We start from the raw sequence: 27949 nt of genomic DNA on the forward strand, positions 1-27949 counted from the left end.
TGGTATTTTGTGGAAGAGCAGGTATTTTGTGGAAGAGCCACACTCAAGGGGCCAAAGAGCCGCATGTGGCTCGCAAGCCGAGGTTTGCCGAGCCACAGTTTGCTGACCACTGAACTAGGGCATGAACTCCACAGGCCTGTTCAAGTCCAGTGAGCTGTCTGAGAGTGGAAACATGATGCAGGTGCAGGTGCAGGTGCAGGTGCAGGTGCAGGTATCTGTTCTGACTGTGGCTGGGAAGGCCAAGACAATGGGGCAGTAGAGCGGTATGGACATGGAATCAAGTATTTACAGGAGCAGGAGAGGAACTTTGATGATGTGACCAGGAAGGCAGTCCATTGCATCATTGGTCTCTAGATGGGCACCAACGAGTGTGCCAGCAAGTGGGCATGATGGCTCCTGGCACCCAGCGGCACACCTATGACACCAAGCTGAGGACAAATAAGTGTGACAACTCCTCCATATGTCTGCAGATGGGCTTGGGCAAATGTTTGGCCTGGGCCAACAGATTTAAGATCCCAAGTACTGCTCACAAGATCCAGTGGCCCACTGGGCTCCAGGGTCAGCTGAGGACTTCCCAGGGAAGGCCTCAATGTACCGCCCCTACTACCAGCAGGGGACAGGCTACTGGTGCCCCCTTTGTAGGGTGTCTCCCCACAGCATCACCCCATCAGGAATTAGGATTTTTCCATGTTTCATCTGTTTTTTCTATGTGTTCAAGTGCTTCCAGCTGAGGATCTGTGAAGGCCATATCCAGATGCGAGGGTCCCTGTCAGGGGACATCCACGTAGCCAATTTCCCAGTAAGCTCTGCGGCAGGCTGTGACGAGGAGAAGAAACCTGCGGGAGGAGGGGAATTGGTCCCAAATGGCTTCAGGTTGCTTCTGCCCCTCTTCCCTTTCCTTTGCCAATCAGTTTGTGGTTTCTATCCCCACAGAAGTTTCAGGCAGTTTTAACAAAACAAACGTAATTTATGGAGGGGAGGGGAATAGGGTAAGACTGGTGGAGGGGGTTTCTGGGAAGGAACTCCCCTGGAGAGGGATAGACCACAGTCCCCAGATATTTTAGGCCTTGTGAGGGAATGGATTTACCCAGGCCCCTCCCAGGCCCCAGTGAGGACACTGAGGGCCAGATAGGACTATGGAGTTCTGAGCAGTTGAGGCAAAGCAAGAACCCCACCCCTTCTGTACTTGTCCCATCTCCCCCTCCAAGGACTGCATATGTTGTCATGGCTGGTACAGCAGGATGCCCTCCCTGGGACCTGCCTACTCAGGAGCCCTGAGACCAAGAGATAATGTGAAATACCAACTGTGAACCAAAGGCAATATAAACCTCTTTTTAGGGAAAAAAGAAAGAAAGGATGAAAGAAAGAAAGAGAGAAAGAGATAGAGAGAAAGAAAGAAAGAAAGAAAGAAAGAAAGAAAGAAAGAAAGAAAGAAAGAAAGAAAGAAAGAAAGAAAGAAAGAAAGAAAGAAAAGGAAGAAGGGAGGGAGGGAGGGAGGGAGGGAGGCAGGGAGGGAGGGAGGGAAGAATGGAGGGAAGAAGGGAGGGAAGGGAGGGAAGGAGGGAGGGAGGGAAGGAGGGACGGAGGGAGAAAGGGAGAGAGGGAGAGAGGGAGGGAAGGAGGGAGGGAGGGAGGCAGGGAGGGAGGGAGGGAGGGAGGGAAGAATGGAGGGAAGAAGGGAGGGAAGGGAGGGAAGGAGGGAGGGAGGGAAGGAGGGACGGAGGGAGAAAGGGAGAGAGGGAGAGAGGGAGGGAAGGAGGGAGGGAGGGAGGGAGGGAATCCCCTAAATTCAGTTTTTCATCTACTGTAGTGTAACCACGGCATATGCAGAAATCCATTAAGGACTCTTTGAGTCACCCCTGTGAGTAAAGACATGGGAGATGGATGCAAATGAACATGAACTTGTGGTTACTACTTTGCCATGAGTAATAAAATCCTTTGTGTCTGATCCAGCAGTCTTGTTTCTTCTGTTGGTATCCAGGGAACAGTAACTGGCTAACTTATTAGCTGATAAGTAAATAAAATGCTAGGCCTGCACTCTTCTTGAAGACTTTATAGAAGGTAATATATTCTTTCCCTTTTGATTTTCATGTTTCCCAGGAATTACTGGAGGAAACTCTGAGACTGAGTTTCTGTCCATACAGAAATGTGTAAGGTTAGTTATTCTAATTTTTTATACCATTGAATTTGGGAAGTAAAGAAACAATCATTTCATTTTTCTCCTGCCAGTCCCACTCCTATCATATGTGCCTCATTTGACAATAGTCATACACTCATGCTGCTCTATTTCTGGGGAACTGAAGAAACTGTTGTAAGATCACAGTAAAGATCTATTCCTTCTTCATCCTCCTCGAACACTCATTCTCCCTGTCTCTGGTATTGCATTTTCTGTCTCTATTCCCTCTTCACATCCGTCCCATTCCCAGTGTATGTCTCCCCCGTATCTTGAGCCTTGTTTGCTTATTTACTTATTTAGGTGACTTTGGAGCTCATATTTTCCTTGATTTCCTAAAACTTTTAAGATCTCATCTCCTGGCGGAGGGTCTGGGACAGCAGGGCTCAGGAGCTGGACATTATAGGGAGAGAGGAACATGCTGGTGCAGTGTGAGGTGCTCATAACCAGTCACCCTGAACCTGTGACTATAGTGTCCAGTTTCTTGAAACACTGGTTCAGGGTGAGTGATTATGAACATCAGTCTAGATGTTTCCGTGAAGGTACCTTTTACATGTGATTAACATTTAAATCAAGAGACTTTGAGTAGATTAGATTACTATCTCTAATGTCGGTGGACCTCATCCAGTCAATCAAAGGCCTTAAAAAATTGAGATTCCTGCCCTGACCAGTTTGCCTCAGTGGATAGAGCGTCAGCCTGTGGACTGAAGAGTCCTAGGTTCGATTCTGGTCAAGGGCATGTACCTTGCTTGCGGGCACATCCACAGTAGGGGGTGTGCAGGAGGCAGCTGATCGATGTTTCTCTCTCATTGATGTTTCTAACTCTCTATCCCTCTCCTTTCCTCTCTGTAAAAAAAACAATAAAATATATTTAAAAAATTGAGATTCCTCAAAGAGGAAGGAATTCTACATTCAGTCTGCCTTCAGACTTAATACTGAAATATCTATTCTGGATTTTACAAATATCTTCTGGAAGTTTCAGGTTGTGGTGAGATCTGAAAATTTCAGACTTGCCAGTCCTCACAACAGCCTCAAAGTTAATTATCTGGAAAAACCTGACTAATATACGGGGTGATGGCTAAGGTGAATTTCTGTTTGATGCAATGAAGAGAGTCTAAATACACAACTCTATATATAGAATATAAAGCATTGAATTATACACTTTTAAAGGGTGAATTATATCTCAAATCGGTTAAAATACCACCTCCCTCCCTGCCCAACTTTGGGGTTCTAATTACATATGCCTGTTAGAATTTTTTAAAAACTGTTCCACATCTCCTACTTTCCCAAGAATCTGACTGGTACTTCCCCATCACAGGAGAGGTGATAGAAACTCCTGGCTTCAGAAAGACCCCACTGATGTGCCTATGAGGGGCTCTGCCCTGCCCAATTCAGAGAAATATTCTACAATAGAATCAATCATGTGGCTCTGGGATGGGGAAACACACCCAACATCTTCCCTGAAGTCTGAGTGGCACCTTCCCCTCACAGGAGATACAGAAGTCCCATCCTTCCAATGCTGCCAAAAGCCTTTTCAGAAATAGCCTTTTCAGTGACTAAGTCTGACAGCTGGCAGGCAGGTGGAGGTGGGTGGAGGAGGATCCCCCCGTGTCCTAGGATGTTTGCTGACCCGCCCTGAGCCAACTGCTGCCAGAAAGCTGGCCTTGGAGCACAGAAAGCTTATATACACCCATATGTTCATTGCAGTGTTATTTACAATAGCCAAGATCTGGAAACAACCCAAGTGCCTATTAGTCGATGAATAAATAAAAAGCTGTAGTACATTTACATAAAGCAATACTATGCAGCTGTAAAAAAGATGGAACTCTTACCCATTGCAACAGCATGATGGACCTGGATATTATTATGCTTAGCAAAATTAAGCCAGTCAGAGAAAGACAACTACCATATGATCTCACTAATATGTGGAATCTAATAAACAAAATCAACTGACAAAGAAAATAGAGTCAGAGGCATGGATACATGTGAGAGACTAACAATCTCAGAGGGATGGGGCGTGAGGAAGACAGGAAGAAATTAACCAAAAAAATTTATATATATATATATATATGGCCCATGGACATAGGCAATAATGTGGTGATAGCCTGTGCTGGGGGTGCTGGGTAGAGGAGAGCAAAAGAGGATAAAATGGGGGACTTCTGTAATACTGTTAACTTTTTTAAAAAAGAAGAAATTGAATCAATAATTCTAAGCCTTCCTAAACAAGAACCACCAGTCTGATATAAATAATTGGGCCTGAAGCAGAACTAGACCTTCACTACCTACTCTGACCACCAGCCATGTGTGCTCATTCAGGATTACAAAGACTAGGGCACCATAGCCAGGATAACAACCTACCTGGCAAGTTGGAACTCACAGACATGCCACCTGTACTCTGTGGTGTTCCTCAGATTGAGGTCACTTTTGATATTGATACTAATGGCACCTTCAATGTCTTTGCTGTGGATTCGACTACAGGAATAGAGAACAAGATTACCATCACTAACCAGGAGAACTGTTTGACCAAGGAAGACAGCAAACATATGGTCCAAGAAGCTGAGAGACAAGTACAAAGCTGAAGAGGAGAAGCAGTGGGACAAGGCATCTTCCAAAAATTCACTTACACTCTTTGCAGTAAATATAGAGGCAATCACCAAAGATGAGAAACTTCAAGTCCAGCTCAATGATGAGGATAAACAGAAGATTCTTGACAAATGTAATGAAGTTATCACCTGGCTTGGTAAGAATCAGACTGCAGAGAAGAAAGAATTTGAACATCAGCAGAAAGAGCTGGAGAAAGTCTGCAACTCTATCCTTCCCAAGCTGTCCCAGAGAGCAGGGGGTAAGTGCGGGAGGTAAGCCTGGGGCTTCCCTAGAGACGAAACTCCTCTTCTAGGCCCACCAGTGAACAGGTGGATCAAGGCAACCTGAACATACACTTAGTTGTTGTTCCATACAAAGTGTTGAAAGACCCAAATTTGTAGCAAATTCCATGGTAGTTTTATGGCTGAGCTGCTATAGCAAGTAACTTTCAAGCTCGACACTTGAATGTGGAGCATGTGCACAAGGAGAGGAAATAACCTTGCACTGTCTAGGCACTGTAGTGTAAAGGCAAAACACAATGTCTTAAATCAAACTGGGACTTTAGTGTATCAGTCAGCATAAAGTCTAGAAAACAGAAACATCTCTGGAGAGTTCAAGTAAACCAAGGTTCAATACACAACTTCTGAGCTAGAAAGGAGAAGTTACTCACAAATCTGAAAAGGAGAAGTTACAACAGAAAAGAAGGAGTTACTGACAAATCTGAAAAGGAGAAGTTACTGACAACAAAAAAGGAGAAATTACTGACAAATGAAGTTGGGCTTTGTTTTGGAGAGAGTGGGTATAGGCATGAAGATTGATGTACAGGAGATAAAAACATTTCTGTTCAAGGGCTTCTTTTGGTCAATAAAAAGAGGCAGCTGAGAAGACTTAGCAAAGTGAGGGAGGAAGTGTGAGAAGGAAAAAATGTGTAAAACGTGGAGCATGTTCAAGGAAATGTATGTGACTGCCAGATAGCATTTCAGATTCAGTTTTTTATGTTAATCATTAATTTATATGCTATCTGTACAATTATGTGCTTTTTTTTTCATGACTTTTACCAAGTTACATGTCTGGTTATCAGTTTCATATTTAAAGTAGAGATAAAAGGCCCTTGTAATATTTGTTTGTGAAATTTAGTACTTGTGTCCACCCTTCATATGTCACACCTACAGTCCCAGCTCAAGTCCAAAGTCCATCAGAGAATGCAACTTGGTTTCATGAAGTTCCTTCCCTTTCAGCACCTCATGACATCCTTCCTCTAACCCAGACCACCTCCAGCTTCCAGCCATGAGCTCCTGAGAGGAACATCTCTAACCAGAGCTACCTCAGATCATGGGAGACCCAGACCCACAGCAGAGGCAGAGGTAAGTCTGGAGCCCCTGTCTATGGAGGGGGTCAGTCTAAAAGTTGAAGGAGGAGGCAATTTGAAGAAAGGACCAAGTTAGTGATCTGTCAAAGGTTCTACTGCACAGAGGAGGTGTGGATGGAGAGAGCTGTGCTTTTATTTTATTTTTTTTATGTTTTGGGGTTTTCTTTAGAGAGAGAGGAAGGGAGAGATAGAAACATTGATGAGAGAGAAACGTTGATCTGCTGCCTCCTGCACACTCCCAACCAGGGATCAAGCCTGAAACCTGGCATCTGGCCTGACAGGGAATTGAACCAGAGACCTCTTGATGCATGGGTTGATGCTCAACCACTAAGGCATACCTGCTGCGAGTGAGCTATGCTTCTTGATAGGAAAGTGGGATGAAAAAAGGACAAAGGAGGGAAAGGTGGGTAGAACTGTAGAGGTTAGAGTAAAATAATTATGGTAACTAAGAGGCCTGTTTACCAGGATTCTGTGCAGGGAAGTCTCTTCCTGGGTGTTTGCATTCTATTCCTTAACCTGTAACGCCTATATCAGTGATCTTCAAAATAGAGTGTACATACACCTGAGGGTGTGAAAAGACTCTTCAAGATCCTCAGATAGGAGTAGTGTCAATGAGATGAATGTTCACACCCTCAAACCCCACATGACCTCGTTCATAAAATGGGTTGAAAAGGCTTATTTCCCATTACATCTCTCTCAGTTATCTTTCTTTTACTTTAAAAACAAGGGATTGCCCGACCAGCGTGGCTCAGTGGTTGAGCATCAACATATGAACCTGGAGTTCACAGTTCAATTCCCGGTCAGGGCACATGCTGGAGTTATGGCTGGATCCCCAGTGTGGGCACTGCAGGAGGCAGCCAACCAATGATTCTCTCTCATCATTGATGTTTCTGTGTCTTTCTCCCTCTCCCTTTCTCTCTGAAATCAACAAAAATATATTTAAAAACAAAACAAGTAATAGCCTTTCCCTCCTCTCCCATTCCTTTTTTCCTCTTTCTCTTTCTGTCCTGTCCCTTCCCTTCCTGAACAATCCAGTCCTAAACTGTTCAGGTAGGTAGAGCAAAATCAATATTTGTGTTGGCAGTTAGAGCACACCGGGTGTAGAAGGGAAACTGAGGTAACCCACAGCAAAGAATCAAAGCCTAAGCAATGAAGGGATACCAACCAATTTCCTTTGCCTTTCACCTTAAATACATCATGTGTTGTGTGGAAGAAACACAGAGGAACTATTAGAGAAATTGAATTGGGCATTTTAATTTTGCAAGGCACATGCCTGTGTTTGGGGCTTGATCCCTGGGGAAGAGCAGAGGGGCATGCAAGAGGCAGTCAATGATGTGGGGGAGGTGAAAGTCCATGGGGGGAAGTTCTGTGATGAGTTCAGAGCCAGAGCACAGTGAAGAATGAGGTGGGACATGCCAGAGCACAAATAAAGTAAGGGGACATCTATGTGGAGGGAATACTTAGCATAGGGCTAGAGAGGGTTGATGAGGGCATTCATGTAGGATAAAGGGTAGAAACAGAGGAGGGTTTATTTTAAAAAGTATCAAGAGCCAGGATTCTCACTTTCAGAGAAGAAATTTATAAATACTGAACAGTGGGAGTAACTAAAATGAAATCACTAACTGGTGATTTCAGTGTAGCCTGAGGAAGTAGCCATGGTGGGCCAAGTGAAATCCTTGAAGGAATTTACCAAGAACATCACACTGATCCAGCAAAGTATGATTGACAGCTGGCAAAGTACTCTAAATCCCTGCTCTCAGAGAGTAAGACCCCTAATTGGGGCTGGTGTGCTGATACTTGCCAGTTGCCTGAGAGAACCCCTAACTGCCACATCATCCTTCAGGTCCTTGAGACTTTATAGAGCAAGAAGTCTTGTTCCTGCTTTCCTTTTTAAAAACCATTTCCTTTGCGTTTCACCATAAATAGATCATGTTTTGTGTGGAAGAAGCACAAAGGAACTATTAGAGACATTGAATTGGGCATTTTAATTTTGCGAGGCACATGCATGGGTTGGGGGCTTGATCCCTGGGGAAGGGCAGGGGGCATGCAAGGGGCAGTCAATGAATGATTCTGTCTCACCATCAATGTTTCTATCTGTCTCTCACTTCGTCTCTCAAATCAAGTTTTTTAAAATCTTTAAAAAAAAGAAATTTAAAGGATCATCATTGATAATTATAATAGCATATTGATAATTATCTGTAGGCATTTCTCAAGTATATAATCAAATCAAAAAGCTATACTTATTCAAGCAACTTCAAAAATTATAAAAATTTAAGATTTTAGGTGTATTCCTTCTAAAGACATATTTAACATATTTGTTTAAATTTCTATTACATTTTTCTTATATAATTGTATAATATAGAGAAAATGTCATTTTCTCCCTTGAAGCCCATCCTCTTGCAGTTTACTACAGTGTGCCCAACAAATAACATCATGTTCTCTGTGTGTCATGACATTAAAAAGGTTGAGCAGTGCTGCCTAGTCCGTGGAGAGGTAATATATGCTTCATCTCTGTGGTTGCTTCCATGGTCTTTAAGACCCTGCACAATTATATACCACATGCCTCTACTAGCTCAGGATCCATTCCCCCACATATAAAGTGTATTTCTCCTTTGACTAGAAAGAACATGGCCTTTGGGATGTCTTCCCCTCCATGCTTTGGGCCAACCCTTCCTAGACACTCTCTGAGCAGCAAGATCTCTAAGCCCTGGGCCCTGGGCGGCAAACTTCACAGACATGGCCACCAAATTCTAAATTGTAGTGGTTGTTGAGGTGTTACAGCCTCTGCTTTACTTCCACTACTAATTTACATCTTTTTATTTTTTATTTATTTTTTCTTTTTTAAATTTACATCTTTTGAAAAAGGGCACCAGAAGCCTTACTTGGCCAGGCTGGGGGAGGGAGTGATGCTGGAAAGTACAAAAGCGACCTACTTTTTCTGTTGGTCCAAGGCAGGAGGGCCACTAAGATCCTGATTCCTGTTGAAGCAGGGTCCTGACCGTGGATTAGCAGACATTATGTACAGAAGATATAAATGTAGGAGTGAGTCATCAGGATGTAGAAGATAGCTGGAGCCATTACATTACAAATAATCTCTTAGGGAGTATATATAAAGTGAGATTTTTTTTAAAGGATCCAGGAAAGGGCCCTGGAGGAGGAGCAGTTAAGCTGTGGGGTGAGGAAGAGAAGCCAGAGGAAGCTGAGTGGGAGCAGACAGAAATGCATAAGAAACAGAGAGATTGGAAATGTGAGTGCTCTGAGTAGTCCTGAAAATCAAGGGTCCCAAAATTTCTAGGAAAAGGAGCAAGAATCTTACTCTGCCCCTCACCATATTCCCATAGATAAGAAGTGCCCAATACCTGCCTAGGAGTGAGATTTCTTCATGCCCTCCTTTCTCTGTGCCTTGACTTAAGTCTCAGAGATCTCTTTTTATCTCCTCATTACAGTGTTTCCCTCCTTTTCCAATGAATCATGGGCACAACACCTGGAGATCACCCTGCCTCAGTCACCTGAGGAGGCAGCCAATCTCTAGAAGTGATCATGGCAGCCTCATCTCATTCCACCTCTGCCTCCAGATGCTCATAATGTGTGCAGGTAGGAATCCTTATACAAGTCCCCGATTCTGTGTGATGTCAGGGAAAGGAAAAGAGAGGGGAGCTGAAAGAAAAAGTTTGACAAAAATACAAATGTTATGAGATCCTGGCAAAAAGAGAGGTTAACTTTATCCACTTACTAAGTGCCAGCCAGTGTGTGTAAATCTGAGTATAAATGTGGGGCAAAGACTGAGAGACAATAAAGGAGCTCCAGATGGTAATTTTAAAAAGCATACATTCTTACAGCCTCAAGATAATGTGGAATAAAAACAATTAGCTCATATGCCTCTATTTCTCATCCCATGCTCATGGCAAACAGTATGAATGATTCTCAAACAATTTACTACTGAGCTGCTTCCGATTCTTCCTCAACTGCAGTCACATTCCTCAGGTCCCTCCCCACAGGGTGAGTTAAGTGAGGAGACTAGGGCCCACATTTTAAATTGGTACTTGCTTTCAGGATCTTGCCAACTATGTACCTGCACCCTGAAAGTGAGTGTGTTCTCAAAATTTGTGCCCTATATACTTTGCTTGTCTCACCTTAGCCAGGGATAGACCTCCAACACCTAACATCTCCAGCTTTCTCTAGCTCTGTGTGAATGTTTAGGTCAGAAAAGATCGAGCAACTATTTCAGACATTGTTCTCAGGACTTGGTTAGGATGGAAAGAACCTACAATGTAGTCAACACCACCTCATCTGCCCAAATCCACCCCCCTCAACCCTGACTCCATCTCTGTTCTCTTTTCAGGAGCATTCCAAGTCCAGGGGCCCCACGAACCCTTGGTGGCCATCCTGGGTGGTGAAGCTGAGCTGCCCTGCTTCCTCTTGCCTCCTCAAAATGTTAAAAATATGGAAATAAGGTGGACCAGATCCCTACCCTCCCAGGTGGTGCACCTGTATGAGGATGGGAGGGATAAGCCTGAGGAAGCCATGAAGGAGTATTTTAAGAGGACAGAGCTCATGGGAAATGTCATGCATAAGGGAATCGTGGTCCTGAGAATCCTCAATGTCCAACCCTCTGACAATGGGCAGTATCACTGTGCATTCTTCCATAACGGCTCCTTCTACAATGATACAGTGATTGAGCTGAAAGTGGCAGGTAATGGCCCGCATTTATCCCCCTGACACACCCCGGGGGTGAATTTTTTCTGTGATAGGCGTTGGACCAGTTTTCCTGGGAAATATAAAAAAAAAAAAAAAGTCATAGGAGAAAGGGAGATGGCCATAACATCTACTCACCCCATTATTCCATATATCACTGCTGGGGGCTAAATAAAAAATAAAGAGACTCATAGTGGGAGTCAGGAAATAGGCAGGGGCCATTTGTGTTGCATTTTGCTGGACACCCCTCTCACCCAGGAGTCCAGGTCCCCCTCCTTTATTGCCAAGACTTCTTCAGAGCCTCACTTTCCTGTTCTGCACATTGAGGTCTAGTCAGCAGCACAAACTCTTCATAAAAAGGAGAGGGATATATGTACAGAAAAATGAGCTTAGGACCTGACTTCTCTCTCTTCCTCTTCCCAGCTCTCGGCTCACATCCTCAGTTCCATGTGGAAGTCACTAAGTCCCGACAACTCCGATTAGAGTGCAAATCAGAGGGCTGGTTCCCTCAGCCAAAGGTTCAGTGGGTGGACTCTGAGGGAAGAGAAATTCTAGATGAGTCTGAGACTCACACCCAGGATAAAAGTGGCTTGTTCCATGTAACAACATCACTGCTCCTCAGAGAAACTTCTCAGAAGAATCTGACATGTTCCATCTGGAACCCAGTTCTGAATCAGAAAAAGGAAGAACAATTATCCATAACAGGTCAGTTTTCTCTCTTCCCTCACTGTGCCCCTCAAAGTGGGTTTGATGCTCACACTCCATGGCGGTGGCAGCTCCAAGCATATAAGCTTGTTTCTGCTGTTTTCATCACACCCACACCATTTTCCCTGCCAGGAGCCAACGTCCCTTCTATTTTTCTACCTTCTCCCATCCTTTTCTGACCAAAGGTTCCTGTCCATGAACAGGACCATCCTCTTCAATCCATTCAGGCTGGGATAACAAAATACCACAGACTGTATGGCTTGTAAATGACAAAAATTTATTTCTCACAGTTCTGGAGGCTTGAAGTTCAAGATCACAGTGTCAGCAAAGTCAGGTTCTAGTAAAAACCCTCTTCCAGGTTGTGACAGCCAACCCCTCTGTGTGTGTTCATGAGAGAAGGCATAGGGAGCTCAGGGGTACAGGGTTGGAACTTTTTATAAGGACATTAATCTCATTCATGAGCTTAGGACTTCTCATTGGGCATTGGGATTTCAACATATAAATTTTGAGGGGACACAAACATCCAAACCATATATCTCTTCAACAAAAACCACTTTCACACTTTTTCCTACTAGTCCCCCAAAAGGCAGTCTCTCCTGTGTCTCATTTACAATGTTTTTCCTCAGCCCCCTCCCATCCCACACTGGATTCTCTCTCTACTTAGATGACCTGTTGCAAAAAATACTATAAGCCTAATCCTAGGTCGCTTCCTGTCGACATGCAGTTATAATTTAGATATAGCTTGCGGTATATGTATTTCACTTTCTTCCTGATTTCTGCCAGGTCATATTGTCTTGCCACAGTTTTCTTAAATTTTAGTATTTTTGCATTGTAGTAGTAATTCATAGATGCCATTATACCCTAATAGTTTTTAAATTCCCGATAAAATGTTTGGCTACAGTATTCATCTATTCAATGGGAGCATTTTTCTAGCAAATTTTTGTCTTTCTTCTCCTTTTTCAATGTATAATACCAGGTATATGTATTGTTGCTATGCTGAAGTGCCCATGATAATCTTACTGACTTATACATTATTACATGGATTGAAATTTCCTGGGCCAGCTGTTTCTGAAAGTTTCTTGTGAGTCAGGGAGGCTAGTGTAGCTTCCAGAAGAGCTGATTCTCAAATCAACTGCTGCCAAAGAGATGGGCTTTTTCTTACCAACATGGCTCCTGTTTGAATATTTGCATATTCCATGCCCTCTGCCTCTCTAAACAAAAGAAGGTCTAGGATGCACACCTCAGTTGCTGAACCATTTGTTAGAAACAAGCGTGTAGCTTTTGATCTTCAAGGTATGCCCCTCATGCTCAGTAAGGGTGTTTTTGCTGGTGCTTCCTGCTATTTCCAGTGCATGGTCTTCTCACCATTCTCCACAATTCTCTACACTTTCTCCCACATGGCTTCTATGTGCTCATAACTACTTTTAGCAGCCTTTGCACCTATTTTAAAGTATGGTGTTTACAAATTTTTTGGTTTTTTTATGCTGATATTTTATTTCCAAGCAAAGAAGAGTAATACACTGATGTAGGCAGCCATAGTCATGTTGGATTTCTAAAGTTTTTGAGTTTAAATTAGATGTGGAACAATTCTAGGTGATGGCATGTCCATTAATGGCCATGAGAGCAAGTGGAGTTAAAGTGAACACTTATGTCATTTGCTCTCTTTCTAACTCTCTTTTTCTCTTGCTGAGCTCTGGCTTCTGCCAATTCCTCAAAGGCAACAAGTTTTGTCTTATATTGGGTCTCCACACTTGCTAACTCCTCTACTGGAACAACCTAGTCTGGCTTTCTTATTACTTTTTATTTTTAATGTTTACTGTTGAAAGTATTATATATGTCCCTTTGTTTTTCCCTATCAACCCCATCTAGCCTCTCTGCCTCCTGCCCCAGGCCTTCACTACACTATTGTCTATGTCCATGGGCTATGTATATATATGCATACAAGTTCTTGATTCATCTCTTCCCACCCACCCAGTCACCCACTCCTTCCCTCTAAAATTTGACAGTGTTCCATGCTTCTATGTCTCTGGATCTATTTTTCCCAGTAGTTTAGTTTGTTCATTAGATTCCACATATGAATGAGATCATGTGATACTTTTCTTCCTATGACTGGCTTATTTTGCTTAGCATAGTACTATGCTGGTCCATACCTGCTGTCTCAAAAGGTAAGAGATCCTTAGTTTTTACTGCTGCCTAGGATTCCATGGTGTTGATGTACCACAGCTTTTTTATCCACTTATCTACTGATGGGCACTTGGGCTGCTTCCAGATTTTAGCTATTATAAATAGCGCTGCTATGAACATGGGGGTACATATGTTCATTCTGATTTGTGTTTCAGGATCCTTAAAATATATTCCTAGAAGTGGGATCACTGGGTCAAATGGCAGTTCCATATTTAAGTTTTTGAGGATACTCCACATTGATTTCCATAGTGCCTGTACCAGTCTGCATTCCCACTAGCAGTGTATTAGGGTTCCCTTTTTCTCCACATCCTTGCCAACACTTGTTTGTTGATTTAATTATAGTAGCAATTCTGACAGGTGCAAAGTATTACCTCATTGTTTTAATTTGCATCTCTCTGATGGTTAGTGATGAGCATTCTTCCATATTTCTTTTGGTTATTTGTATGTCTGCTTTGGAGAAGTGTGTATTTAGGTCTTTTGCCCATTTTTTTAATTGGGTTGTTTGTTTTACTTTGGTTGATTTGTATGAGTACTTTATATATTTTCAATATTAATCCCTTATCAGATGTATCATTAGCAAATATGTTCTCCCATCCAGTCAGTTACCTTTTCATTTTGAGGCTCTTTTCTTTTGCTGTGCAGAAGCTTTTTATTTTGGTGTAATCCCATCCTATATAATAAAAGGGTAATATGCAAATTTTTTAAAAAATATATTTTATTGATTTTTTTACAGAGAAGAAGGGAGAGGGATAGAGAGCCAGAAACATCGATGAGAGAGTTCGATCAGCTTGCCTCCTGCACACCCCCCAGTGGGGATGTGCCCGCAACCCAGGTACATACCCCTGACCGGAATCGAACCCGGGACCCCTGAGTTCCCAGGCCGACGCTCTATCCACTGAGCCAAACCGGTTCGGCGGTAATATGCAAATTGACCGAACAGCAGAAAGACCAGTCACTCTGATGCGCACTGACCACCAGGGGGCAGATGCTCAAGGCAGAAGCTGCCCCCCGTGCTCAGTGCACTCACACAGGGAAAGCGCCACTCAGCCAAAAGCCAGGCTGATGGCTGGCAAGTGCAGTGGCGGTGGCAAGCCGCAGCAGTGCTAAGGATGTCCCACTGTGGCTTAGACCTGCTCCCACAGGAAGTGGACCTAAACCATCAGTTGGACATCCCCTTAGGGTTCCTGAACTGCTAAAGGTAGGGCTGAGGGGACCCGCCTTCCCCGGGTGCACAAATTCCATGCACTGGGCCTCTAGTTTATTTATTTTTTCCCTTGATTCTCCTACGCTGGACATTGTACCAGTTAAAATTTTGCTACATTAGATGTCTGATATTTTGCTAACTACGTTTTCTTCAAGGATTTTTATGGTTTCACAATTTACATTTAAATATTTTATCCATTTTCAGTTTATTCTTGTGTATGATGTAAGTTGGTGCTCTAGTTTCATTTTTTACATGTAGCTGTCCAATTATACCAACACCATTTATTGAAGAGACTGTCTTTACTTCATTGTATGCTTTTATCCCCTTTATCAAAGATTAATTGAGGATAATGTCATGGATAGATTTTTCAGTTCTTGGTTCTGTTCCATTGATCTATATGTCTGTTCTTGTGCCAATACCAAGCTGTTTTGATTACAGTGGCTTTGTAGTATAACTTGATATCTAGTCTTGTGATTCCTCCAACGTTGTTCTTCTTTCCCAGGATTGCTGTAACTGTTGGGGTCTTTTTTGGTTCTATACAAACTTCTGGTTTGTTCTAGATTGGCTTTCTTCTTTGTAGAATTTATTTGCAATTCTAGAGGGAGACATGGTGGGGTCATACCAAAATCCTGCTATGTCCCTAGATCTAGTCTCCCTCTTCTCCATCCATATTCACTCTCATTGCTTCACTCCTTCCTTCTTCAACTGCTGTGTTCTACACCACTATCACACACACACACACACACACACACACACACACACACACACACACTGAACTATTTACTTCTATTATAAAGGAAAACACAACTTTCTTTCATTCCTACATCCATTCTGTTCATACTGTTACATTGCTCCTCTTCCATGGAAGAACTGAATTTATTTGCTTACATTTATTTTCTGAGCAAGTAAGATGAGCAAGATAACATTTGGATGGAGGCTTGAACTTACTAATTATCCATACATTGAAAGGGAAATAGAGATAGAGTGAGAATCTGCAATGTATTACTGTTAGAGGGAACATGATTGGGGATTCACTGAGTAGGAAGTGAACAACTCTCTCCAGGGAAACTGACTGGTGGACATCTGTTTTTCAGTTGCTGAGTCCAACAGTATGACATTCAGCATAATGAGTAAACTAGCAGTTTTGACACTTCTGGTACTGCTGACTTCCATTGGCACTTGGCTTTGTTTTAAACAACTGTCTCAAAAACCGGCACAAAACCAGGTAAAGGTATTCTTTTTTTTTTCATATACAATCATCTCATCTCAGAGGTATCTGTCCTTCACCTTTCTGCTTAGGAACAAGATCAAAATCAGCAAAGGCTCTTCTCAGAGGAAGTCACATCACTGAGACTCTAATACCTCAACTATAAAATCCTATCTAATAATAGAGAAACATTGTAATTAGCCGTATCTTCGCTACCCTTTCCATTGGCTAATCAGGGCGATATGCAAATTAACTGCCAACCAAGATGGCGGCCGGCAGCCAGGCAGCTTGAAGCGAACAGGAGGCTTGCTTACTTCAGTGATGGAGGAAGCCAACATTCCCCACCTGCCTTGCCGGCCTCTGAGCTTGCAGTTTAGGAAAAATTGTTACAAATATAGAAGCTAAACCAAACCCCTGAAACCTGCTTTCAGCCAGCCGAGCTTCAGCCAGCAGGACCGCAACATTGTTTCAAATTATAGAACAAATGCAGATCCCTGCTTTCAGCAGCTGGGATCTCAGAGCTAGAGTGAGGAGGACCGCAACAGTGTTACAATTATAGAACCCAAACAAACCAGATACCTGCTTTCAGCAGCCGAGGCCTCAGAGCTGGAGCCAAGCCTCAGAGCTAAAGCTGGCCCAGATTAAAAAAGAAAAAGAAAAAAAGGACAGGTTGGGAGCTTCAGTCACCCGCCAGCCTGAAAACGGCCCTCAGCCCCTCACCCAGACTGGCCAGGCACCCCAGTGGGGACCCCCACCGTGAAGGGGGTGTGACCAGCTGCCATCAGCCATCATCCTCTCATCCAGGCTGGCCAGGCACCCCAGTGTGGACTCCCACCCTGATCCAGGACACCCTTCAGGGCAAACCATCTGGCCCCCACCCTTGCACCAGGCCTCTATCCTATATAGTAAAAGGGTAATATGCCTCCAAACACCAGAATCAGCGGAGCCGCAAGGCCTCCCAGCACCGGGATCAGCGTGACAGGGGGCAGCTCCCAAACCCCCTGATCACCCTGTGGCTCTGTGTGTGACAGGGGGCGGGGCCACAACCTCCCTATCCACCCTGCTCTGTTTGTGACAGGGGAAGGCGCCCCAACCCCCTGATCAGCCCTGCTCTGTGCCTGATAGGGGGTAGCTCCCCAACCCCCTGATCGCCCTGCAGCTCTGTGTGGGACAGGGTGCAGCGCCCCAACCCCCTGATCGGCCCTGCTCTGTATGTGACAGGGTATGGTGCCCCAACACCCCCCCCACTGGCCCTGCTCTGTGTGTGATGGGGTTCGAGCCATAACCGCCTCATCGGCCCTGCCCTGAGTGTGACAGTGGCGGTGCCCCAACCCGCTGATTGGCCCTGCTCTGTGTGTGACAGGAGGTGGTGCCCCAACTCCCTATTGGCCCTACTCTGTGAGTGACAGGGGGAAACTCCTCAACCCCTTGATCGGCCCTGCTCTGTGCATGACAGGGGGGAGCTCCCCAACCCCCTGATCGACCCTCCTCTGTGCGTGACAGGGTATGGAGCCCCAACCCCCCTGATGGGCCCTGCTCTGTGTGTGACATGGGGTGGTGCTGCAACCTCCCTATCGACCCTGCCTTGAGTGTGACAGGGGGCAGTGCCCCAACCCCCCAATTGGCCCTACCCTGAGTGTGACTGAGGGTGGCATCACAACCTCCCGATCTGCCCTGTTCTGTGCATGACAAGGGGCGGCGCCCCAACTCCCCAATCGGCCATGCTCTGTGCCTGACCAGGGGCTGCATCTAGAGATTGGGCCTGCCCTCTGCCACCCGAGAGCAGGCCTAAGCCAGCAGGTCGTTATCTCCCGAGGGGTCCCAGACTGCGAGAGGGCACAGTCCGGTCTGAGGGACCCCCCCCTCTTCCCCCCGAGTGCACAAATTTTTGTGCACCAGGCCTCTAGTCCTATATAATAAAAGGGTAACATGCAAATTGTCCCCTTGACTAGGAGTTCGATCACAGTTCAACCAGGGGGCAGGGCCAGCCCACCAACCACCCGGGGCCCCTCTGCCCAGCTGGCCTCCCCCCCCTCAATAAGCCAACCTCCCACATACCCTCCCCCCAGCTGGCCTGTCCCAGCCCTATTGGCCCAAATTGGGGTGGGCCAGCAGTACCCTTACCTGTCCATGAATTACCTGTGCACCAGGCCTCAAGTATGGAAAATATTATATTACTTATAGAACTTCTGGAGGATTAAAGAAAACAATTTTCATAAAGCATCCTTGCCTTGCACCAACACAAAGGCATTCAATGAAAGGCTATTATTATTCTTGTTATTGTTTTTATTAATATTGTGAGAGAAGCAGGAAGATAGAAAAGGATAGAAAACTGATGGAGGGACCAAATATTCATGATACACTAAATATGCATGCGGCATATGGAGCACTCATTTATGAGGTCTTAAATTGATCACCCATAGGTAATACTCATTTTGGCATCATCCATCTTTTGCCAAATATCCATCATCCATATTTCTTACTCAAGAAATAAGAGTAAACTCTATAGATGTTTATTAGGACAACAAAGAGCTATGCTATGTATAATCATCCTGCAAGTATGGGTATTGCCCTCAGGTAACACATTACTGAGACTCCTTGCTCAAGATTCTTTAGTCTTTAAAACCACACAATCAGCAATGAGGATTGATGAGAAAGAGAAAAACCAGACCTATGAACACTGCTCAGTACAGGATAGTGCACTTGCAAACCCTTCTTGTGTGCTAGTGTAAATTATCTCTTTCCCTTGGCTTTTTGCTAGATCTTAAATTGATTGAATAAACTCTCTATTTTGAGCTTCTTAATTTGACATAGAGTTGTTTGAAACATTTTTTATTATTCGTCTACTGTCTGACGGTTCTCTAGTATTGTCCTCTCACTCCTGATATTGGAATTATGTGTGTTTTATCTATCTTTCCTGATTAATCCAACTAAAATTTATCAATTTTATTAATCTTTTCAAAGAACTATCTTTTTATTTCATTGCATTTATAATTTTTGGCTAATAATCTTTCTTGACTTTGGTTTTAATTTAATTATATCTTTCCTTCTTTGTGTTTAATTTGCTCTTCTTTTGCTAGTTTCTTGAGGCAGAAGCTTTATAAGTGGCTTTTTACTTTTCCCTTTCCTAATATAAGCATTTAAACATTTTGATACTATAAATTTCTCTCTAGAAGGGTACTATGTTAAGTGAAATATGTCAGACACAGAAAGATAAATTCCATATGATTTCTTTTACATGTGGAATCTAGAACAAAATAAATGAACAAACAAAACAAAAACAGACTCGGATTTATTGAAAAAAATGGGAACCAAATAGGCAGACCTACTGTTCACCTCACCTCAGGACCAGACTAGAAATACAACTAAATTAGAGAATATTCACCTGGAATTACCAACTGAGGTCCAGCTGAGGAGAGGACATATCAAGAAAGGACAGAAAACACCTGAAGACTAGTAGGAAGGTTGAGGTCTTGAGGGAAGCTGACCCAGCAGGCTGGCAGGCCGAGAGGGAGAAGAGAACTCCCCACAATGGGAAAGTCTGTTCCCTCAGAAGATAGAGACCCTGAACCCATGACCCAAGCACCAGAGCAAAGACCCACAGCTCCCATAGCATCCAGCAGTGAAAGAGAAAGCGGCAGTTACAATTTTTTTTTAAATCTCTAAATATAGGAGTTTTCATTTGCAACTTCTCACCTGAGGCTTTGTTGCAGGAAGGGAGATGTGGGCTTGAGGTACCTGGGGTGAGGCTGGGGTAGGAAGCATTGCAGGGAGACTTGGCAGAATAGCAGCCAAGAGCATTTGGTCATAGGACCCCAAACTGAAAAGGCCATTTTTCCTGAGAGTTGCTTATGAGTTTGAACAGTCTCAAGGAGCCCTCAGTGACTAGTTTGGGAGAGGGGCCATCCACCCCAGTATCCTTGGAACCAGACTGATTATACCTCTTTCTTTCACTTATTTAGTGATTGCTCTGAGGTTTACAATATGCATCTCTAACTTGTCCCATTCAATATTGTAATACTTTATGACTAGCATAAGAATGTTACAATGAGATGCTTTAATTCCTCCATTCTTTGTGCTATTTTTGTCTTACATTTTACTTATATATGTTACATAATTGTTATTAGTTTTTCTTTAAAGAGCCAGTTATCTCTTCAAGACATTAAAAATAAGAAAAAAAGTAGCTTTTTAAAATGCATCTACACTGCCATTTCCAGTACTCTATCCTTTCCGTGGATCAGGGGTGGGGAACCTTTTTGTTGCCAAGGGCCATTTGGATATTTATAACATCCTTTAAGGGCTATATAAAATTATCAACTTAAAAAATTGCCTGCTATATTCAGTTGAACATTTTGTAACTCACCCCTAATGCCTTGACAGGGCCAAACCAAATGAGTAAGCCAACCTTTTATGGCCTGTGGGCCAGAGGTTCCCCACCCTAGTAGATCCACATTTCCATCTGGTATCTTTGGTCTTCTCCCTGGAAAAACTTTAACTCTTCCTGTTGTGTGCCTATGCTGGTAACAAATTCTCTTGGGTTTTGTTTGTCAAAGAAACCTTTTTATTCCACTTTCAGTTATTTTTTTAAGGCTATTTCCTCAGGATATAGAGCAAGTCTAGAGTAGCCTTTACTGTTAAAGCTAGTTTAGTCCTATTCCTGTCATAATCTTTCTGGGCTCTCTACTAAAAAGCAAGGTATCTCCACTCTCACTAGTCGGAACTCTAATGTGTTTCAGTTCAGTGAGCTCTGAGGATTGTCGAGTGAAAGTTCCCATTAGTACCTTGCCTCATTTCATACACAGCACAGTATTCTGCAACCACTTCAAGAAAATTCCTGTGTAGATTTCTGGAGCTCTCTCTCTCTTTGCCTCGCTTCCTTTTCTCTGGCATTCTGCTCCAAAAATTCTAACCACCTCAGCCTCCCTGAACTCTGATCTCTGTCTCTTCATCTTATTAAGGTAGCTCTGCCCATGGAATTCTCCTCTCTGCAATCTAGAAATAGTCTCAACACAGTAGGTTGGGAAAATTGTATTATCTCTCTTTGCTGCAGGTAACAGCCCTGTGATGGTGATTATTTAATGTCTGACACAGTTCCTTAAATATATTTTGAATGATTTCATTATTGTTTATTCCAGAGGGACATGTCTTATCCCAGTTACATCACTATAGCTGGATGAATGTCTATTATGCTTCCTTTACAGAAGAATATTTTTCTTTGACCTCTGTGACCCTATTAAAGGTCATCCTGCCCTTAGAGATCTGGGCTGTGAGAAGCAGGCTGCCATGGGTCCTGAGTGTCCAGGCCCTCATCTCAGGCCTGGGGTGAAGTAAGGGAGGTGCCTAGGACACATTTGTGGATGCAGCCTTGGCTGATTACTCAGTGGTTAGAGCATCAGCCCATTGACACAAAGGTTGTGGATTTGATTCCCAGGTCAAGGGCATGTACCTCAGTTTCAGGTTCACCCCTGCCCTAGTCAGGGCACGTGCTGGAGGGAACCAATCGATGTGTCTCTTTCACTCTCTCACATTGATGTTTTTTTTCTCTCATTCACTCTCTCTCCCCCTCTCTCTGCCCCTCCTCTCTCTCTCCTACTCTCTTTAAAAGTCAATGTAAAAAATATACTCAGGTGAAGATTAAAAAAAAAAACCTTAGGGAGGCAATAACTCAGGTTTACAAAAATGCTGCCCCTATTTTGCATGACACTGAGAGTAAATGCCTCCTTAAATTGTGCATCCTGGGTGCTTCACTTGCCTACACAAGTCCCAGCTCTGCCCTGCATAGTCTTGCTAAGTGTGCCTAGACTGCAATAGCTAGAATTTTCTGTTCTTGGATCATTTCTCAAGGTTGAGTTTGCAGTGAGTAACCTTGAGAAATAGAATAATTTCTTTTCTGAACAAAGAGAAAACTTGTTTCCTCTTTTTATAGACACAGGAAATCCCAGGGTGTCCTCTACCATCACACTCCACAGACCAGCTGTCCATCTTAGACAGCCAGTATATCAACTGTCCGATCTTAGATGACAGAGCTGCCAGCTGTCCCGCCTTATCTGTTGAAGTCACTGACACCAATACCAACTGCGATGCCTGCTATACGATAGCTTCCAAACAAAACTCAAAAATGAATGAATGCAAAGGGAAAGGCTGTCACACTCTTCAATGGTGATGTGAAGCACTTCGTGCCAGATGAGTAATCTACTACCATGCAACCTCTAGGACCACTCACACCATTTACCCAGAAGAACTAAAAGTCTGCATTTCTCAAGGGGATAGATATAAAAACATTTTCCAGATGGAAAAAAACAAATTACATTTCCTGACCAGATTATTAAAAAGCTTTGTACATCTAGCCTGTGTTGCTTCGTGGTTCATCCTGTGCACTGAAGGGTTGCATTCGAGTCATGACACATACTGCGGTTGCGGGTTTGCAGGTTCCATCTGGTGGGGCACCACATGAGGCAACTGATGGATGTTTCTCTCTCTCTCTCTCTCTCTCTCTCTCTCTCTCTCTCTCTCTCTCTCTTTCGCTCCCCCTCCATACACCCCCATCCCAAAACAAATAAATGAAATGTTATTTCCTGATGGACAAAAACAAACCATTTTTCAAGATGGTACAACTGTTAGATTACTATTAGATGGCAGCAAAATCATAGTTTATTAATGACCAGAGAGAACTACATACTACCCAGTGCAAGAATGTGGAGTATCCAGATGGCACTGTTAAAACTGTCTAGGCACGAGAGGTTGGGGAACGGATGTATGGTGATGGAAGACTTGACTAGGGGTAGTGAACACACAATACAATACATAGATGATGTATTATATAAACTTATATAATTTTATTAGCAATGTCACCCCACTAAATTCAATAAAAAATAAGTGAAAATAAAAACCAAAAAAAGTGAGAAAAACAACTATCTATGCAAATGGTAATCAAGAAACAAAATACACACCTGCAAAAAGTCCAGAGCCAACACCTGGAGGCAGGTATCCTCGGGGCCCCTGGGGTCACCTGGCAGCTGACCTCCAAGTGTGCTTTCCAGGACCATGATACAGTCCCCTGAGGTTTGACAGCCACACTGCCTTCCTGGGAGCTGCAATGGAGGAGCCACAGTCAGAACACTTCATGGGGCCCCTTCGGAGTCAGGAGACATTGTCGGACTGGCAGAAACCTACGTCATGAAAACAATGTTCTGACCCCGAAGTATCCCTGGCAGTGGATGAACTGCTGCTGTCCCCAGACCTTGTAACCTGTCTGGACAAAGGTCCAAATGAAGCCCCCAGTATTCCAGCAACTCCTGCACCAGCAGCTACTATCCCAGCACCAGCCCCCTTCTGGCCCTTGACATACTTTGTCCTTCCCAGAAGACCTACGCTGACAGCTATGGTGTCTGTTTAGGATTCCTCAATTTTGGGATAGCAGGTCTGTAAACTGCACATGCTCCTCTACCCTCAAATTATTGTTTTGCCAGCTAGCAAAGACTGGCCCCCTGCAAGTGTAGGTCAGCTCCCCGCCCCCACTCAGTACCTGTGTCTGTGCCATGGCCATCTATGAGAAGTTCAGGTACTTGACAGAGGTCATGAGGCACTGTTCCTACCATGAGTGTTGCTCTGAATATAGTGATAGTCTGGCCCCTTCTCGCCATCTTATCTGGGTGAAAAGGAACTTATGTGCCTAGTATTTGCATGACAAAAATACATTTCAACATAGTATGGGATGTACACTATGAGCCACCTGACCTGAACTCTGACTGTACCATCATTCGCTACAACTTCATGTGTAACAACTCCTACATGGGAGGCATGAACTGGCAGCCCATCCTCACCATCATCACATTGAAAGACTCCAGTGGTAATCTGCTGGGACAGAACAGCTTTGAGATATGTGCTTGCCCCTGTCCTGAGAGAGACCAGCACCCAGAAGAAGAAAATTTCCACAAGAAGGGAAAAACTTGACTCAAGCAGCCCACTGAGAGCAGGAATTGAGCACTACCCACCAACACCAACTCCTCTCCCGCACCAAAAATGCAACTGAATGGAGAATATTTCACCCTTCAGATCCATGAACTCTTCCAGACATTCCCAGAACTGAATGAAGCCTTAGAGCTAAAGGATGGAAAGAACCCAGAGGGGAACAAGACTCTCCAGCCACTGAAGTCTATCTAAAAAGGGGCAATCTACCTCCCACAATAAAAAAAACACCCATGTTTAAGAGAGAGGGACCTCATTCAAATCACCTCTGTTTCCTTCCCCCTATTGACACCACCAACCTTGTCCCCATTTCCTGGCATTGTGGGGGGCTTAGGAGCTTCGACCTCTGCTTGGTACAGATGTGCCTCAGGAACACCCCAGAATTCCATTCAGCTTGGCTTAGGACTCTACTAAAGAAATTGGCCTGCACTGGGGATTTGTTTGTTTGTTCTTCTTTTTTTTTTTTTTTTTTTTTTTTTTTGGAGGACGGGGAGGCACTGGGATGTTTCAGGTTAGCTTTTAAGGTTTTTATTGTGAAGACCATTTGGGAGAGGTTGGAAAATGTTCTTGCACGTAAGGGTTAGGTTTTAAGTCAGCCATAAACCAGGTTGGAAGCTAGACAGGGAAGCCATCTCAAGTTGATCAATGTCTCCCACTATAATTGTCCACATTGATAAAATGCCAATAATTATACCTGCTCAAGGCCTATTGTGGGGATTAATGAAATAATGTATGTTTAGGATCAGATTCCCTCATGGTGCTGGTTTCCTATCCCCGTTGGTGGATGGGTTAATGGTTTCTCTGACTGGGCAGCTAGTTTACAGGAGGGAATTTCTAAGTTCCTTCTCTACTGGCCTAGTCAAATCCTGTCTAACCTCCTGGTGAACCTGAGCACCTAAAAGGAAATGTCAACCATCCAACACCCTGTAAGATCCCATCTCTAGTGTAAGATCTGTATCTTCCTGTCCAAAAAGGCAGTGTAAGAAGTCCCTGAACTTACCTCCTCCCATAAACACATTGAATTCCTACCTACAGATAGAGCAGTTCCCCCTGAAGAATACCTAGGGGCTGACTGAGCAGTTTCTACACAACAAGTGAGAAAGAAACCACATAGAAACACATAGGAGATATGGAGATACTATAGCATGGGAACCCATTCCCAATGCACCAACCTCCAGTAGAAAATGATTCCTGTCTGCCAGGCCAGTGTTGATCAGTGGTTGAGCATCAACCTATGAACCGGGAGGTAACACTTTGATTCCCGGTCAGGACACATGCCCAGTAGGGGGTTCAATCCCTAGAAAGGAGTGTACAGGAGGCAGCTAATCATTGATGTTTCTATCTCTCCCTCTCCCTTCCTCTCTGAAATTATTAAAAAATATTTTTTAAAAGAGTGAGAAAGAAAAGAATGGCCTTGGAACCAAGATGGTGGCATAGGTAAATGGCAGTAATTGACACCTCCCACAACCACATCAAAATTACAACTAAAATACAGAGCAACCATCATTCAAAACCACCGGAAATATAGCTGAATATAAACCCTACAACTAGAGAAGTAAAGAAGAAAGCACATTGAGAATGCTAGGAAGAATAGGGGGATGAAATGGGCTGTTCTGACACCCAAATGTGGCGTTTTTTTAATCAGGAAGTATATCTATGTTGCAGATGCCTCCTTGAGGAGCAAGGGTTCCAGCCCCACAACAGGCCCCTAGCCCAGGGTTCCAAAGCTTGGAAGAGAAGACCCCAAAACTTTGGGCTATATAAACAAGTGGGGAGAGTGGCTAAATGACACAAAGGCTGCTGGAGTCCCAGCAATTCCTCTTAAAGGGCCAGCACAGCAACTTACCTTGTCTAACACCCACTCAGCTCTAGGGCTGGGCAATCGGCTTGGGGGGGATCCAGGAACACACAGAGAGGAACTGGATTGTCTGGAACTGGTACAATGACTTGGGGACAGCTTTCTCCCATACAGGGGTGCTTACAGGGGTCATTGGTCCTGTGCTGAGACATCCTGTCACAGAGCTGGCTGGCAGCCATATCTGAGTCTCCATCAACCTAGCTCACACTATTGGCTTCACCCTGGTGATTTCCTGAGACCTATTTCACCCAGTTTGCAGCCCCACCCAAGCTGTTTGCAGCAGTTTTTCCATATGAATGTCCTTTCCTGACTCAAGCTTCAGATTTAACTAAAATCTCTCAAACAAGCAGCAGCTGACATCAGAGTACCTCATATCTACCAGTAAGAGGCCCAAGACACAGCACTAACAGTAGCCTTCCTTGCTTCACAGCTTGGTCTCACTTGGGCATTTCCAAGCCCAACAAAAGTAGCAGCCATCTGCAGATTGGTAGATAGTGGCTGAATTTGCAATGCCCAGGAGGCCCCAGAGTTGGGACACCAAGTGGACAGCTTTAAACCACATCAGATTACAACTCCATACATTAATGAGGGACACACTCAAGGGGAAGACTCAGTGAGCATCAAAACTCCACTGAAGCAATTCCTGCTCCATAGGGATTTCTCCTGCACAGCAGCTCTTCTGCTGTAGTTGCAGCTGGTCCTCACAGCCAATTGTCCTGGAGATCAATTCTTCCCAGTGATGCACGCAGCCCAAACAAGAATGCCCAGCTCAGGTTACTGGGGGAGGGTGGGGGGGCAGGGGGGCTGAGCCACTGGGCACTACAGAATATGTACTACACAAGGCCACTCTACCAATTCCAGGAGACATACATATCAGGTCTACCTATTACATAGACACAAACACAGCCATCATACAGGTAGAAAGAAACATGTCAAAAATGAAAGAAATCTGCAGAAAAAGAACTAAATGAAATGGAAGCAAGCAAACTACTAGATACAGAGATCAAAACTGTTATTAGATTGTTCAAGGATCTTAATGAGAGCTTCAACGGACTTAGTGAGAATTTCAAAAACATGAAAAATGACCAGTCAGAAATTAAGCATACACTAACTGAGATAAAGAATAATTACAGAAAATCAACAATGGAGTAGAGGGTGTCAAGAATCAAATTAATGATTTGCAATATGAAGAAGCAAAAAACACCCAATCAGAAGAGCAAAGAGAATTCAAAAATATGAAGATAGTGTAAGGAGCCTCTGGAACAACTTCAAATGTACTAACATTCACATCACAGGGGTGCCAGAAGGAGAAGAGAGAGCAAGATATTGAAAACCTATTTGAAGAAATAATGACAGAAAACTTCCCCTGCCTGATGAAAGAAATAGACTTACAAGTCCAGGAAGCACAGAGAGTCTCAAACAAGAGGAATCCAAAGAGGCCCACTCCAAGTCACATCATAATTAAAATGCCAAGGTTTAAAGACCAAGAGAGTATCTTAAAAGCAGCAAGAGAAAAGCAGTTAGTTACCTACAAGGGAGTGCCCATACAACTGTCAGCTGATTTCTCAATAGACACTATGCAGGCCAGAAGGGAGTGACAAGAAATGTTCAAAGTTATGAATAGCAAGGGCCTACAAACAAGATTAATTTACCCAGCAAAGCTATCATTTAGAATTGAAGGTCAGATTAAGAGCTTCACAGAGAAGAAACAGCTAAAGAAGTTCATCACTACCAAACCAGTATTACATGAAATGTTGAAGGGTATTCTTGAAGGAGAAGGAGAAGGAGGAGGAGGAGGGGGAAGAGGAGGAGGAGGAAGAGGAGGAGGAAGAGAAGGAGGAGAAGGAGGAGGAAGAAAAGAAGCTGTACCTGATCCCTACGTTCTCAGATGGTGCAACTGAATGAGAATGGCAGGTGCAAGCCTGAGAAAGCCATGGAGGACTTATTTGAGGAGGATAAAGCTTGTGAAAGAAATTATGCATGAGGGGATTGTAGTCCTGAGA

The 27949-nt window shown here is 43.9% G+C and overlaps 1 protein-coding gene and 1 pseudogene across 4 annotated transcripts; both read left to right on the top strand.

Annotated features, from left to right (window-relative positions):
* Nucleotides 1-110: 110 nt before the first annotated feature.
* LOC139017383 (putative selection and upkeep of intraepithelial T-cells protein 1 homolog) lies at nucleotides 111-22466 on the top strand. Of its 4 annotated transcripts, none has more exons than XM_070425712.1 (8): nucleotides 111-799; nucleotides 2101-2155; nucleotides 5995-6120; nucleotides 9572-9719; nucleotides 10468-10818; nucleotides 11244-11525; nucleotides 16008-16138; nucleotides 22047-22466. In XM_070425712.1, exons 4-8 carry the CDS (start codon nucleotides 9590-9592, stop codon nucleotides 22281-22283), a joined length of 1131 nt encoding a protein of 376 aa, XP_070281813.1. In that variant the 5' UTR covers nucleotides 111-799; nucleotides 2101-2155; nucleotides 5995-6120; nucleotides 9572-9589; the 3' UTR covers nucleotides 22284-22466. The 4 variants fall into 4 exon arrangements, with proteins under 4 accessions (XP_070281813.1, XP_070281812.1, XP_070281811.1 ...); XM_070425711.1 differs by lacking the exon at nucleotides 111-799 and adding an exon at nucleotides 4652-5015 and having other exon boundaries at nucleotides 1797-2155; XM_070425710.1 differs by lacking the exon at nucleotides 111-799 and having other exon boundaries at nucleotides 1811-2155.
* A 750-nt stretch (nucleotides 22467-23216) lies between these two features.
* Nucleotides 23217-27930, top strand: LOC139018457 (cellular tumor antigen p53 pseudogene; annotated as a pseudogene).
* Nucleotides 27931-27949: the final 19 nt, after the last annotated feature.

Source organism: Myotis yumanensis, unplaced genomic scaffold, assembly GCF_028538775.1.
Source record: "Myotis yumanensis isolate MYYU_CA2020_CCGP unplaced genomic scaffold, mMyoYum1.0.hap1 SCAF_10, whole genome shotgun sequence".
Lineage (NCBI taxonomy): Eukaryota > Metazoa > Chordata > Mammalia > Chiroptera > Vespertilionidae > Myotis > Myotis yumanensis.